This window comes from Podarcis erhardii (genome assembly GCF_964252035.2).
Source record: "Podarcis erhardii genome assembly, chromosome: 8".
Classification (NCBI taxonomy): domain Eukaryota; kingdom Metazoa; phylum Chordata; class Lepidosauria; order Squamata; family Lacertidae; genus Podarcis; species Podarcis erhardii.
This window is the reverse complement of record NC_138499.1, coordinates 82,416,230-82,432,667: the sequence shown is the minus strand read 5'-3', so window position 1 is coordinate 82,432,667 and position 16,438 is coordinate 82,416,230. Positions and strand designations below refer to the sequence as shown.

The following is a 16,438-nucleotide window of genomic DNA, read 5'->3' as shown; positions in this document are numbered from 1 at the left end:
CCCAAGCATTTCCAAGTGGGAATGCCTCTGTCAGAAACCCTGAAAAGCCAGTCAGTACTAGATAGTCTGGGTCAATATGAAACAGCTTCCTGTGCTCATTAATGGGCTTCCTGGAATGTCTGTATATAGGGACAGAATGTCTGTATATTATTTCTTGTTTGTGTGCTATACCTTTTCCTCCAGCTTGTATGGTTGGCACCCCCTTCACCCCTTTGATCCTTACAGCAACCCTGAGAGATAGTGCATGGCCCAAAGTAATCCAGAGAGCTTCCAAGCCAAATGGAAATTTGAACTTGGACCAGTCCAGTCCTAGTGCAGCACACTAACGCGCTCCATGCTATGGTTACCAGTAGCTAAAGGTTCCAGTCTGTTCTATGATCAGTGACCTTATGCTGCAGTGTTGGGCGCTGTGGTCTAAACCACTGAGCTTCTTGGGCTTGCCGATCGGAAGGTTGGCGGTTCGAATCTGCGTGACAGGGTGAGCTCCCATTGCTCTGTCCCAGCTCCTGCCAGTTTGAAAGCACACCAGTGCAAGTAGATAAATAGCTACACCTGTGGCGAGAAGGTAAACGGCGTTTCCTTGCTCTCTGGCTTCTGTCACGGTGTCCCTTTGCACCAGAAGCAGTTTAGTCCTTCTGGCCACATGACCCGGAAAGCTGTCTGCGGACAAACGCTGGCTCCCTTGGCCTGAAAGCGAGATGAGCGTCGCAACCCTATAGTGGCCTTTGACTGGACTTAACCATCCAGGGGTCCTTTACCTTTTACCTTTACCTAATGTAATAAACCGACCTGTCAAGAAAAGGCCAACACGAACAAACAAACTATTGCTTAAATCTCAAGGAGGTGTGGAGGGGAGGAACATAGTGTAGTTCTGCAAATCATTTTGAGTTGTTAGCAAATGTTAGTGTTACTCAGGGAAAACCCATTGAAACTAATGAAAATGACTATCCTGTGTCAGTGGGTCTACTCTAAATATAATTTAATTGGGTTCAATCCTTTGGAAAATGCTCTTAAAGTTTGGCATGGGAGACTTAGTAAACAGTAGTCTACTTAGTACTTTTATTGTCTTGCAGTCTTTCTTGATTTTGTAAGTAAAACGCTTAAAATGTATGCTTGCTTTTATTAATTTCTAGAGGATTTCCACAAGTTTGCCGAAATGTATCCAAACTTTGCTGAGGAGTATTTATATCCTGATCAAATGGAGACTGATACTTGTCCTGCTCCTAACGGTTTCTGTACAGACTTCAGCCCAGAAACTACTGAAGACAGAAGAAATCACCTGCAGAAGAAACTGAATTAATGTTAACAATTCCAGCATCCTCTTCTGGTGAGAGGAGCGTGTCCTGTCTTGGGCTCGTCATAGTCACACAACTATGTAATCTGAAGTATGTGAGGGGTGTGTAAGACAGAGAGGAAAAAGTGTGTGTGTGTGTGTGTGTGTGTGTGTGTGTGTGTGTGACAGAGAGAGAGAGAGAAGATTTTGCTGCATTAATGAGCATCTTCAGACTTCCTGTTTGGAAGATCTTGGTTTTTTCCATCAGCATCTTGGAAAGTAAAGAATGTAAATGAACTTTTAATTTGTGTACTTAAAAAGAAGATGCTTGCATATTTATATTCCATTGTTTAGTTCCATGTACAAAGTGTCCTACAAAGTGTGCATGTGTAAAGAATACTGTAGCTCCTATGGTGTTAAGTGCACTTCGGTGATTAGTGTTATTCCTGTTTAGGGAATTGTTTGGGTTCAAGTTCCGCTTTCCTTCTTCATGTGAAGACACAACTATTTACTGCTGACTGTGGTCACTGGTCTTCTGAACAAGGCTAGCTCAATTTAGCCCTTTTGTTTTCATTTCAGCAAACAGTTAAAGGAAGAAAAGTATGCAAAAATATTTTTAACTAAGGAATTTTTAAAATTATTTTTCTTGTAAGAGGACTTTTTTGCCATTCAGTTCATGGTAGTATTAAAAATTGGAAGGGTGTGGTTGTTCCCTGGGTTGTGTGCATTCTGTTCTAAAAGCATGAAAAAATCTGCACCAAGTAACATAAATTCAAAGAAAACTGAATTCCAAGGTTTATATAAACTAGATAAACTTCCACATTATATATAGTTCTGCTTTTCCTGAATGTGGGCAATGACCAAAACAACTAAATAAATGAGGCAGGTGTGAGAGAGACTGAGGCCCAGTGTGATGTAGTACTTGAGAGTGTTAGCCTAGCGCCAGGAAGACCTGAGTTTGAATCCTGGGTCAAGTCACAAAGCTCACCAGTTTACCTAGGGCCAGTCACACTCTCAGCCACACCTGCCTCACAAGGTTGTTGTGAGAATGAAATGGACCAGAAGGAACCCTTGAGTTCCTTGGAAGAATGGTGGGATACAAATTGCCCCTGACCTCTGGAAAGTCATATTATTCCCACTATAAAAAGCTGCTGAGATTTCAGAGCCCACATACTGTCACATTTATCTTCACATCTTAAGGGCCAGAATTGTTCATTTTTTAAAAAAATGAAAGCTAAAATTCTCAGGATGCTGAATACTGCCCTAAATTCAAATTTATTTAATTATTGGGTATGAACACAGAACACACACAGCCCTGGCCATATTCCTGCCTTTTCTGTTGTATTTCACTTAGGGTTTTCTAGCAGGGGATAATTAAACAAGGTATATTTTAAACAGCTTCAATGGATTTGGCTTTTTGCACAGAAGCAACACAATGCATAATGGAGACTGAACAGGCATAAAATAAACCATTTTTAACACCAGAAAGCCATCAGTTCTTGTGAACTGCCCTGAGACCTGTGGGTATAGGGAAGTATACAAATTTAATAAATAATAATAAAACAGTCCCTCATAATCACCCACAGATATCATAAGATTTGGTTGTACACATTTTCAGAAAGAATGCTTGGTAACATCTGATTCCATTTTTTTTTTTTTTTTTACTATCCCTGCCTTAGTGACTTTTTCACTGCAAGATGCTTTTCAAATCAATGTATTGCCTCAAATGGTCACAAAACCTCATTGTTCTAAAATGTGTTCTCCTACAGTCCACAGCTTTTCTACAGTTAAAAACTGGACATTTTAAAAAAAAGATATGGTATAAATTACTGTATTACATCAGCTTTCTAACCCCCTTTTAATGTATACAGAGATCAAAAAGAAGAGGACAAATGCACTTGGAGGCGTTTTATCTATGAATCTTCCTTCCTTCCAAAATGCTGTTGGGATCACATAATTTTGAGCAGCTATTTAGGTTGTTATAGGTTTGGAAGAGAATTTTTTCCTCCTCAAATCAAGAAGTTGCACACATAGTTTCAATGAGACTTGCCATTATGTCAGTAAACGTTCCACTGGTATTCATCTGAACGGTGATTCTCTGTGGCCTGAGAATGGTCATTGGTTGGGCAATGGCTCCATCTTGGGAACAAAGACAGGAGCAGAACTTCAGAGAAGTAGACAGCTCCCACAATCCACTTTGCAAACTTGTGTTGTCATCAGAAAATGTCAGAATCCTTGGTCTGCATCAAAGTAGCCTCAAGTTAACAGAGCATTGAAACTTGATCAAAAGTGTATAACCTGAATGGCATTGTGAAGAAGAAGAAGAGAAGAAGAGTTTGGATTTGATATCCCACTTTATCACTACCCTAAGGAGTCTCAAAGCGGCTAACAATCTCCTTTCCCTTCCTCGCCCACAACAAACACTCTGTGAGGTGAGTGAGACTGAGAGATGTCAGAGAAGTGTGACTAGCCCAAGGTCACCCAGCAGCTGCATGTGGAGGAGCGGGGAATCGAACCCAGTTCACCAGATTACAAGACTACCACTCTTAACCACTACCACTACACCACACTAGCTGAGCAAAGAAGTGGGGGATTTTTGCTTGCTTCTTCTCACTGCAGTACTGCCTGCTTTCTGGACTCCTAAAGCTACATCAAATTACAGGGAACTGAATCAGCTTTCTTTTGCTACAAAGCAGTCCACCATTTAATTTCCTTTGCCATTGCAAACACACATGCATGCCAAAATTATACAGATCTAGTTTCAAATGTGTGAGCTTCCTTTTACATCTCATTTATTCAAATGTCAATTATGTTGTCTGAGAGTGCAGCATTTTTTTTCCTGGCTTTCCAGCACGAAAAGTCCTTAGGGTTGAAAAGTCTGCTTGGTGAAGGCAGGGCACAAAGCACTGGTTAGCAAATTGATGCACATTGTCGCTTTCACCAACGACCAGTGGACTTGAACATACTAATCCTAGCATTGTACACCCTATCACTGAAGGCTTGCATCCAACGTAATTGCCACTCCTAGCAGGGAGACCTGTACTTTTGAATCCAGGGTCCACCCAACACATGGCCAGCAGAAGACAGCAAGGAAATGTGCACAGGATCGTGTCTGTTATAGGCTGTTGCCCACTGGAACAAGAGAAGTGCTAATTGAAAGCGGTAGTGGTGATGTTTGGCCCAGACTGTGATTTGAGCCATGGGCATTCAGAGGTCAAGGACTTCTTCCAAGAACATTACACCTGCCTTTTTGAAAGAGGCCAGAACCTAGGCCAGAACCTTGATCTTCAAAATGTAGTCTAGAGAGAGCAACATCATACCTGTGGAGGTTTCAAGAAGCATTCCAAGATGAACCAGCTGTCCAATCAGAGACAGGTGATTCTTGCCTAGGTTTACAAGGAATCCCTGGGTCTCCACCCAAGGAGGAGTCAAAGCCATGTCTCAAAGGGCCCAAGTCAGAGTGGTACAGCCAATAAGGAGATTGCCCTGGAAGCAGAGGTGAGCCACCAGGGCAACCATACTCTGTGCGGAGGTCTGAAGTGCTGTAGCCAAGTAGAAAGGAAGGGCCCAGTATTGAAGATGATTCTGGTCAAATGAAAACTACAAGTACTTCCTGTGATTGCAGTGAATGGGGATGTGCAGCTATGTTTCCTGAAATCTATGGGCACTAAGAAATACAGTGTTTGGATACAGTCTTAGGTGGAGGCCAGAGATTGCATCCATAACTTATTGTAAGCGACCCACTGGTTCTGGAACTTGAAATCTAGCAAAGTCATCCAGGACTAGCCATCCTTCTTTGGCAGCAAATGAATATTGAATGGGTGGGGAACCTTATTTGTTCTGAGCCAACATTGGCAGTTCGGTAGGACTTCTCACCTGTCAGTCACGCGTCATTATGATGTCACGTAATTGACAGTGTCCTGCCCACTTGTCAAAATTCTTATGCAGGGATTATGGAAGTGACAAACAGGGGAGGAAGAAAGAATTGTTTAGCAAGCAAAGGCAATGCAGGAGTTCTCCTGAGCTCTGTCTTTGCTTGAAAATCATACTTTTCTCCTCTCCCCCACAGGGGAAGGGGAGAAAGTTGCATTTTGCAGCAAAGGCAGGATTGCCAGAGAAGTATTCAGCTGCAACAGGGATGAGGTGAGAAAGAAACTGTGTGAGAGAAAAACCTAAACTGCACCAGAAAAGATAGAAAGAATGCCACAGATAGCTGGGGAGGAAATAAAGAGACAAGATAATGAAGAAAGGAAGAAGAAACCAATGAAGTATAATCCTGAGGAGAATAAATGAATGGGAGCTCTAAGGAACACATCCTGCTTCAACAAAGGTCAGAGCAAACAGGATTGCTAGAGGTGCCTGCTTCTACCAAGTTTTTGCTCCTACTATTCCCCACCAGGTGGAACTGTTTCCCAAGCTGTGATATTCTCAGGTCATGGAAGAATCTCCTGGCTTTTCATTGATCCGTCTTATTTCCCGCAAAGATTTTCACTCTCTGATCTTGCCTTTCATATGCCTGACTGCACATCCAGCTGCCACATATTTTCTCATCCTCCACTCTGGGTGCTTCCAAACTAGGGTTAACTCTAGAATTGCCTCTTTTTGCCCACTCGCTTTTTATCAGGCACCTGCCATTAAAATGGCCGTGCTGCCTTTTCTGTACTTATTCCATTTCCCTTTTCGGAGCTCGCAAAATCCCAACTTTTGGAGGGGAAGGAACAAAACAGCAGAGCAATCTCTAGCCTTAGAATACCTTCCTATTTTATTAAATTTGTATACCGCCCTTCCTCCATAGATCTCAGAGCAGTTCACACTATAAAAATTACAAGATTAAAACACAAGGCTACTCTTCCATCCATTTCAAGAGCTGTAGATTTGACATGTGCAATTAGGTTACCATCACATCACATGGGCACACCTTCAGTGTTACTTTTCCAGTTGGTGCCATTTTAGCAACATGGGTTGCTGTTTTTTACTTTTTTATGTTGATGCAGTCTTTTGCTTTCAAGCATTTTAATGCATTCGTAAATTGTGTGTTTAGGTCCATTGTTACAACTCCACTCAGAAGGCTGTTGTGATGTTCACAGTTGTGGACAGAACATAGCAGGGTACAGACATAGAACCGTAGAATTCTAGAGGTGGAAGGGACCCTTAGGATCATCTAGTCCAACCCCCTGAAATACAGGAATATGCAACTGTCCCATACAGGGATCGAACCTGCGACCTTGGTGTTATCAGCACCATGCTCTAACCAATTGAGCTAACTGTTCTACCCCTTAAAGTGTAGGAACCTAGGGGCAATGCTGCATGTAGAAAAGCAGTGATTGAACAATGCTAAAAGTAAACACTAGCGGTGTGAAAGCTCCCATTCTGCCGTGTAATTTCTGACTAATACACAACATGCATCATATGAAATGCTATGGGAGAATGCCCCTTGCCTGTGAATGACTAGAGCAGATATTTGTCTCCTCTCGATGGCAATACCATGAAGAATAGAGACATTGTCATCGTATTTTTAAAAGATTAATTTCATTCTGAAGAGCTATCAGACTTCTGGTTTATTTACATGCCTGCTCTATTCAGAGACTAATTTTCCTATTCATTGTGGGCAGAGATAACAGAGCCTATACGAAGCCTGAACATTGTGCAAATGGCCCTATTGAAGCTGGTGGGGTGGTGTATTTCAAAATTGGGACCAAAGAACCAAGGACACTTTCGTTGTCGTTAAGAGCTGTTATGATCACTTCAGTCCAGCTGCTGCTCGTGGGAACAGCTTTCGATACATTTCAGCTTGTTTGTGGGATAATGACCATAATATAGAGTCCTACTTCGGTAAGTTAAGTGTCAACAGCATTTTTATACTGCCTACTGTCATTTAAATGAATTTTAATGTGGGGGATATTTTTTTCATAACTTTCAGAAGCATAAAGGTTTTTACATAGAGTAACGCCAGGAGCTGTTGTGCTATCAAGTTAGGTGTTTTTTTGTTTCGTTTTGTTTCGTTTCGCTATTGATCCTCTTCCGAAGAATTGCTTTAACCTCAGCAATCGCCAGGTCTTGCAAGGCATGTGGAGAAGTAGGTGCTGTAAAGAACAAGAACAAAACAACCCTGTAATCCTCCTCATGGAATGCCTTTAGAAGTTTCACAGGTAAATTCCATATAGAGTCTGGAATGTGTAGTATCTTTTATCTGAAAATTAGGTGGGTAAGATGGGATTATGAAAAAGGCAGACGAAGGCTATTTTCAATAGGTTCCCTATGCTATTAGCCCTGGAATGATGCCCATTCTCCCGTCTTTCCCACTTTGCCAAATTTATATAGGAATATGACGGCATGTGTAATCATTTGCGTAAATTTATATTCGTACGATCTCAGCCAACGTGTTTCATGTGAATTTGGGTCAAGTGAGTTGCATTAGATCCCACTTCTTGAATTTGAAGGATTAGATTGCAGTGCTCGATACTCCCATTGTTCAAAGTGCATTTTGCAAAAGGGAATTTCATTAGCGCAAAAAGTTTATGAGCTCTGGGTGCACGCACCTGAGATTTCAGATTAAAACTGCAGAGTGGAATGAAAGGAAGACCTTTTTCTGCCTCTCCATTTCCAGCTACTCTCTGAAAACTGTAGAAGAGACTATCTTAAGAATATTAGGGAGGTGGGCAGGGGAAGGAATAGACCATGTGAAAAGCGAACATAATATTTTAGCTGCAGTTCATTCATTTTCAGCTTTGTATTCTTGTTATTAAAAAGTGCGCCTAGACATTCCGCTGTTGCACCCATAACCTAGGTTTATGGTGCCATTGAGCTCCTAGCTTTCATATCTCAGTTTCTAACACTGTTAGATTGCCTCCTGAAAACAACAGGTTTTAGAAAAAAAACCTGGTTTTAGAACCAGGTTTTAGAAAAAACCCTCAGAGTTCCAGCTACCCTGAGAGTGGCGGGGTGATTCCTTGCTAATAGTGTTCCCTGAAATGTCCATCCTTAGGTAGCCAAATTAGCACCATCCAAGCACAAGATGGGAGGGTTGCAGAAATAAAAGCAACAGGAACCTAAAGTAGGATGTAGCATCCTTACTGTCTACAGAATGCTCTGCATTTGTGGTGGAACAGAAAATTGGGGTGGGTAGGAGGGAGTTTAGGAAAGGGTGTCGGTGGCAGAAACCCTGAAAAGGAACATTCCATCCTGCAATGTTTTTTCGGAGGTCCAGCTCATAGTTTAAAACTCTGTAATAAGCTGCCAGTGCCATTCTTCAGCAATACCCTTTATCTCATTCCTTCTCCCTAACCCTAACCCTCCCAAATCTCCTGTTAGCTTCCCTCGGTTCTCTCCTCCAAAGGTTTGCTGGTTAAGCTGTTGGGTTTTTTTCCTTTGTCTCTGGTTTAGTTTTTAAAAGCATCAAGGCTCAGGCTTGCCTGGGAGCCGCCCATTCTGATCCGGAAGGTTGTTGCCTTCATACCTTGTGTGAGATCTGGTTACGCTTGCTCTCTTTATTACTGTATTCCTTCAAATGTCTGTCTTTGAATAAAAGCTCTCAAAGCTGACACCTGGTAAGTTCCGGCTGAAATTAAGCAGAGCCCAGAGAAAGAGCCTTTGGGTTAAACAGTGAGGGGCTGACATGGTAAAAAAAGGCATTTTGCAGGGAAGTTACAAGTTGGAATATTTTGTGTCTAGGGTCTGCTGTACATATTTAGCAGGTTTGCTTGCGATGCTTAAACCAGTGTTTCCCAACCTTTGGTCTCCAGCTCTTTTTGGACTACAATTCCCATCATCCCTGACCTTTGGTCTTGCTAGCTAGGGATGATGGGAGTTGTAGTCCAAAAACAGCTGGAGACCAAAGGTTGGGAAACACTGGCTTAAACCATGGTCTAGCACTTTGTGCATGAGCCTGGGCAAGCCTAAGCGAAGTCTCAAGCTTACACACTCATCTTTCCTCTTCCTCTCACACGGCTGGGAGAACTTCTGCTGCCGCTTTCAGTGTTCTGGTGCGCCATGATGTATGACCCAAGAGCCATGATTGAAAGGAAACTCTGGATAAGTTAAGCCAGCTAGCATCATAAAGCATGGTTTGAAGTGAACTTGGCTTTAAACCACAATTCCCAGTTCAAGCATAACAACAAGCCAGCATTTGTGGAAACGGAACTAAGCATGGCAAAAGTTCTCCTGCCTGAGCCAGGAGGAGGGCTGAGCTTGTGAACCAATGTGCATGGTGCTAATTGCAACTTAGTTTTTGGCTTTCTGTTTTAAAAGGGCACAAAACCTAGATAGCTGGAGCTTTGTTTAGGTTTTGTGGAGTCATTCAGTCCTGATCTGTCCAAGCTTGGCAGGTACAAGTTTAACAGTGGAATAGAATTCATTGGCTCCTTTTGAGGCATCAGAAAAGCTTCCAAGTGTGGATGACATTTAAAAACACTCCTTTCCATGCAAAGCTATAGTGAAATGGTAACTAAGACACAACTGATCGTGTTTGCATAGCATCATTTATTCTTTTTTTTAAAGCCCATATAACAAGTGTACAACATGACCACTTCTTCATGTGTTATATGTTTCCCCCATGATCAAAGGGTAGTCCTAATAAATTACTACTTTGCTTTGTAGTAGCACAGAAGACTCACTGTATCTGGAGTCAGAGGTATTCAAATATGGGAAGTTAAAGTAAAATTGTGCAATACAGCTGTCTGCAAAGTTAACTTGAGGCCTAACTTTCTGTGATTTTATTGATGAAATCACCAGTGTGGTTTATCAAAGGAATCTCAGTGTGCCTCACATATTCTTCTATTTCAAAACAAAACAAATTCCTTCCAGTAGCACCTTAAAGACCAACAGAGAAAGTGTTGCATAGTTTTCTTGCATATTCAGTGGGATACGTGGATTGTAGAGGGTTCTTAATTCTAAGACCCTTGGGTATAATGTCCAGGTTCTTGCATTTAGTAAGAAAGAAGATATCAGTCTGTACCTGTGCAAGTTTCTTGGTGAGGTTGATGGACTTCCACTTCATGCGGCTCAATGTGGTGCCTTCCATAGTTCCAGTTACAGATAGGTAGCCGTGTTGGTCTGCCATAGTCAAAACAAAACAAATTCCTTCCAGTAGCACCTTAAAGACCAACTTTAAGACCACCTTAAAGACCAACTTAAAGACCAACTGAGGATAAAACTTTTAAAATTTCAGTTGGTCTTTAAGGTGCTACTGGAAGGAATTTGTTTTGCTTTGACTATGGCAGACCAACACGGCTACCTATCTGTAACTCTTCTATTTCAGATTGGGGGAAAACCGATAGGGACAAATAATTAGATGGATAATGCAAAATATGTTGCATCAACATTTTCCAGTTATCACAACTGAATTATCTAATTGCAAGGTTACAGTGCAAAGTTACTGTAGCATCAGTTTCTCAAACATGACAATATCTATTTTATTTCTCTGTATTAAACATAGTTGTTGTAAGAACACTTTGTTTTCAGATCACATCCATTATCAGATGCTTCCCCACGCAAGCTTCTTGCTAAGAACATTATCAAACCAATTGAGGTAAACAAATTTAGGGAAGATTATCTCACAAAATGGAAGGATTAAACTGCTTCCACTGCTCTTGCCTTCCTCCTATTTAATTAGAGGCTTGCTGCTTAAGGCAATAAATGTCCAGATAAAAGTGTGTCAGTGGCAGTTTGTGACGACAAACTTCAGTACTTCAGGGAGAAGTAATAGTTTCTCAACATTTGTAAAAGGGCAAAACCAGTCTAGGATGAATTTCAAATTTGGATTTGACTTTTGCTCTCTGATTTAGAAGCTAGTTGCTTTTCAGACAATCAAAGCTGATAGGCATTGACTCTCATTGTGGTTTCTCATCATTGTCAATCAATAAAATTTGAAGAAAATGGATTCCTTCCTTTAAAAACAAATGAGCAAGGATAAAACTTTTAAAATATCTGTTGGCTTCTATTTTGAACTAGCAGTTTCTGGTTCAAAATAGAAATGTTTCCCATGCTAAAGAACTCAATTGGTTTTTTAAAAAAACATATTTCTGTACTTAAAAGAAATGTAAATATAGGGTTTCTGTCCACTGAGCTCATTGCAACCCTTTTATTGATGTCTTCTTCATTTACGCATCTTTTGGGTCCTGACATTTAAATATTATGGACCTCTTACAGGCCCCTACTGACCAGTATGGTTTTTACACATTCTACCCCCCTGAATAATCACTACTTCTGGTGTGAACAATGCAAGATTAATTCAGATCATAGTGGAATTGTCACAGATCAGCACCAATTCGTGTTCTGAACAAGCTATCCCGCCTCCTAGTTAAGAGTTTCAAATATACTTAGTCCAGCAGCTTTCTCCTTTTGTAAGGGTTTGACATCGAGCTTTTTACATGGTAAATTTTTCTTGAAGTCCTGCTTTTTTGCTCCTCCTGGTCACATGAACTTGTGAACCACACCCACATGAAACTTTTAATGATGGATCTTCTGTAGTCTTTATAAGTCTTTATAAGATAGAAATTTCTGGAGGAAAGGTTGTGTAGAATTCTGTCACAAGGATACCCTTGCCGCCTCTCGAAAATTCAGAGAAGTGGGGAGCATTTTAATACTTGGCTTAGTGCATAAACTGATATTTTAGCAGCATGCACAGTGCATTTTTGAAGTGGCTACTACATGGTCTCTGGTCATCCCTCTCTAACCTTTCTTTTCAAAATTCGGTAATGAAGTTCAGCAGTGCTTTTGGCACCAGCAAGCCACTATAAGCTTCCCAAGCGTCTTGACTATTTGACTTTAATGGCTCTAATATCACATTGCAGCACTGAGGCCAAGGGCCAAGTCTAGAGAGTGATTGGGAATCCTGAGCTCATATTGTGGGTTGTAAGGCATCCATCTTGAATCTCTTTTCTCAGACACTGCTTTTATTCCAAGTCTACCTCCTTTTCTGTAGGCATCTGTGTTCTCAATTTTACTGTTGCTGAAAATGAGGAGGAAAATACCTCTGCTAAAATAAAAACATGGGGCCTCATCTTTAAGCCTATAAAGGTTTGAGGACGCAAGTGATGTTTAGAAACTGTTCAGGATCCAAATAATCTCATTACTAGTTCCACATTTATCCAATGGCCTCTGGACTCATGTTTCTTAGGCAGCAGTTTCTACCCGCCTCGTGCTGTCTGACAAATTGCTTTTGAAATTTAGAGCTTGTGATATGATATTAGTTAGGGTGGGAGTCTTCTGTGCATAGGGAGCAAGTAATAAATTTATTACAGCCATAATTTCACAGCCATAATTTCATTTTCCTAAAAGCATCTAATGTAGAAATGGGACCAAAACTGAATCAAACAATGTCCATGCTGACAAACTGCTAGAAAACAAAATATCTGACTTTACAAGTCATTTCAAAACATGACATGTATATTTTTAATTCCTGTGAAACATGAAAAATGTCTTTCGGGTGATGGAAGTGTAAGAGTAAAAATCTTGAAAGCTCTTAATATACATATTTTCCACATATCTCACCTTATACTGTGAAAATCAATCTGTACAGTTTGTGAAGAGCAGAAATATAAATAAGCCAGCATTAAGTTTGAACTTTCTAATTAAAAAAATGGGAGAACAAATATTCTTGTATAGATAAGATTTCACAAGTAATAGGATATATTTAAGATGTCAGATTGCTGTAGCTGGTGAAACGTTTTTGTGTTCTGTTTACATCGACTACTGATTTTTCTATGATTATTTTTAGGGGAGTAAAAGCGTTTTAAAGTAATAATTGTTATACCTTAGAACTTTAATATGTAACTAGCTCCTCTTAAACAAGCTCTGAAATTCATAATTTAAGGACCAAGGTAACTACATTTGTGGTCCTACACATCTACTAGCTTTGTATGAAGTGCTTTATAACTTAAAAGTTACAGCAATTTATTAAACTATCTCCAAGATTGTTGCAGTGGGGTCATTTTCTATATCATTTTGTATCTCCTGATATCTGCATAGCCATTATGGACAAAAATTATTTTGAGGGGGGCTTCAAAACATTGAACCATTATTTGATGTTTTTAAACCTTTAAAAATTATTGTGAATACAAAATCAAACTATAGTGTCCTGTTTATATATATTGTCTAGCATTACTACATTTGTGATATTATTATTATTTTTAACATAATTAAGTTTGGAGAAAAAATACTAGTCTCTTGAACAGGTCAGTTTGGAGACTGCTTTGCTACTGTGATATCCAGTGTGGACCACTGCCTAAAGGTGGGGGGGAACGGGACTCTAATTGGACCAATAACCTTTGCTGATATGACAATACCTTTATCCTATTTGTGCTATGATAAGGAAATTAATACATTTGACTTTAGCAGCAATTAAATCCGCGCTGTGGTCTAAACCACTGAGGCTTTTGGGCTTGCCAATCAGAAGGTCGGCGCTTCGAATCCCCGTGATGGGGTGAGCTCCCGTTGCTCGGTCCCTGCTCCTGTCAACCTAGCAGTTCGAAAGCACGTCAAAGTGCAAGTAGATAAATAGGTACCGCTCCGGCGGGAAGGTAAACGGTGTTTCTGTATGCTGCTCTGGTTTGCCAGAAGCGGATTAGTCATGCTGGCCACATGACCCAGAAGCTGTGTGCGGACAAATGCCAGCTCCTTGGCCTATAGAGTGAGATGAGCACCGCAACCCCAGAGTCATCTGCGACTGAACCTAATGGTCAGGGGTACCTTTACCTTTACTTTACTTAAAATCAGCGATATACATTCCATGGCAATCATTGCTACTGAATCAAGTTTTTCTGTGTTTAAAGAGAGATAAAATAACTCTGGGGGCAGTTTTCTAATGCTGCATCTTTGCGTATTACGCATGATGTATTGTACTGATTTAAGCTAAGAATCCTGGAACCAACATTTCTGATACAGAAGTACTTTTTCCACTTGAGTTTCTGTTGTGTACATGTACAAAGGCAATTGTTTCCATGATAAAATAAATGGGATTAACCATAGTTCAAACAAGAATATACTTTGCCTTGCTGGATTTACAGTCACTTGTAACGTCAGCAAATAAATGCTTTCGATGAGGACAGTATATCAGCTGTTACATCAACACAATGATGTCATGTAGCCATTGCACTGGATTGGAGTGGAAGCATAGACATTTATCAGTGCTGAAATGTTTCATTTCATTGTCTACTGAAATCATCTTTCAAAGAATGTTACTTTTTTGTACAATGTCTCAAGTTTATATAGTCTGACTGTACCTGATATCAGTACTATTCACCAATTTCCTAAAGGAAATACCTCACTTTGAGCAGTCTCTCTTTTTGTAACTGTCAAGTGAGTGGAATTCTGTGTCTTCGTTACTGATTGTAAAGTGCTATAAACTGAACCAAGCCAAGGAACAAAATAATAATAATGGCTTTTAATGGTTTACCGTTATGAGACATGCTGATTTCCTTAAAATAAATCTGGTGTTTGTTTTTAAACGTTAGGAAAGTGTCTTATTTCAAGATTTTGTCTGTGCACTATAGAATCACTGCTCATTTTGCCTGGTTGGGTTTCGCCCCCCCCCCTTCTGACTGGCTTTCTGTAAGCTGAATTTTTAATATGGAGACAAATTAAAAGAACAGGGGACAAGCAAAGTATTCGTCTTTCATTAGTATTTTTTATGTTGTAGTGGGGTGTCTTTTTAAGTGGGCCACCAAAAAAATGAGAAAATGGATAGTAGTCTGTTGGTCTATTCTGAATATCACTTAGTTGACATTAACTTAGTTGTGTTTATTAATTTAAATGGGTCTACTTTGAGTAAAATTTAGTGGCCTCCCACCCTATGTATGGGGAGCTATTATACATTTGGTAGGACTCTCATTGTTCCACATCAGCGATAAAAGGGGAAAGGGAGACACAGGTTAAATTGTGAAGATGTATGTTTCTGATCTCAAAATCACAGCACAATCTGCTGGTTTATTTTAGTGCACATGCACCCTGTCCAAATTTGCAGCAGAAACTGCGGAGGGGGGGTACTTCTTAGAGGAGAAATGATGAGCTTATATAGATTCATTTGTACAAAACTAGGCATGAGTTCTTGCAAGTGAACACAAAGATGGGGCCTGGTTCTAAGCTGTCAAAAATATTTCTTCATCTACAAACACCCTAAAACCAGTGCTTTTCTTCTTTAAAAAATATTTAGGGGTACTCTCAAGAAACTATTTTATAGTTAAAATCGGGGGAAATAAAGACAGTAAGTGGACAAAAGTACAAAGATTCACAAAATGTTTAGGGGTATGCGTACCCCTGTGTCCCCCCAGGAAAAAAAGCACTGCCTAAAACTGTTCAGAAAATGTCCATTCCTGCAACAGCCACTGAAATGTTTCCTGGATCGCTTTTACCATGGTAGTAACACTGTGTGTCATTTGAAAAGCAGTGCAGTTTTGCACAATTAGGACAGAAAAGCAACACCTCAATAACCATGTGACCAACTTATATAGGAATATACTTGTATTTAGATGACATGGGGGGAAATAAATCAAGGTGCACAGGAAAACCATTAAGCTTCCATAAAACAGGTGCCAGAATATTGGGATTGTGGGTGCCTGTCTTCATTTCAATAGAAGCAGCAATATTTCAACTTGCTGGTGCCGCTATACACTAAGTCTTCATTTGCATATAAACTAAACAGATGGAGATAGCCAAGTGGGAAATGGAGTTATGCAAGCCACTGAATTTTTGGACGCTTGCTGCAGGTGCACATCAAAGCCTGTCTTTATACTCATGAGGACTAAAAACTTGCTTTGAAAGAAGCAAACCTCGTTTGAGATGTCATCTGTTTTTTAAGGTCACTGGATTTGGTAGCCCATGCAAATATATATATATATAGAGAGAGAGAGAGAGAGAGAGAGAGAGAGAGATCGATCCTCTCCAGTCAGTCAAGAACCCGTAACTGGGAAATCGTATCTGATGCAAGCCTTCCAACATGCATTGAAAAATCAGTTCCATCAGACGCCAAGATGCGCGTGGGCGTAACCTTGTCCACAGACAGACAGGTGGAAAGGGGGAAAAAAACACCTAATCCTCTCACCACCACCACCCCATGGGTGAGCATTTAATACTTGTTGTTTAGTCGTGTCCGACTCTTCGTAACCCCATGGACCAGAGCACGCCAGGCACTCCTGTCTTCCACTGCCTCCCGCAGTTGGGTCAAACTCA

At 40.5% G+C, this 16,438-nt stretch overlaps 1 protein-coding gene and 1 long non-coding RNA gene across 2 annotated transcripts in view; both read left to right on the top strand.

The window, feature by feature from the left end:
- Positions 1 to 2,677, top strand: part of LPCAT1 (lysophosphatidylcholine acyltransferase 1) — a 42,668-nt gene extending 39,991 nt beyond the window's left edge. The window contains exon 14 of the mRNA XM_081872785.1: positions 1,134 to 2,677. Coding sequence (XP_081728911.1) covers positions 1,134 to 1,300 — 167 coding nt within the window. The 3' untranslated portion in view covers positions 1,301 to 2,677. The remainder of the gene's footprint in view (positions 1 to 1,133) is intronic.
- The window catches only part of LOC309347984, a 155,442-nt gene extending 140,724 nt beyond the window's left edge, over positions 1 to 14,718 (top strand). The window contains exon 2 of the long non-coding RNA XR_014159106.1: positions 11,751 to 14,718. This is a non-coding gene — a long non-coding RNA (uncharacterized lncRNA). The remainder of the gene's footprint in view (positions 1 to 11,750) is intronic.
- The last annotated feature ends 1,720 nt before the right edge of the window (positions 14,719 to 16,438 follow it).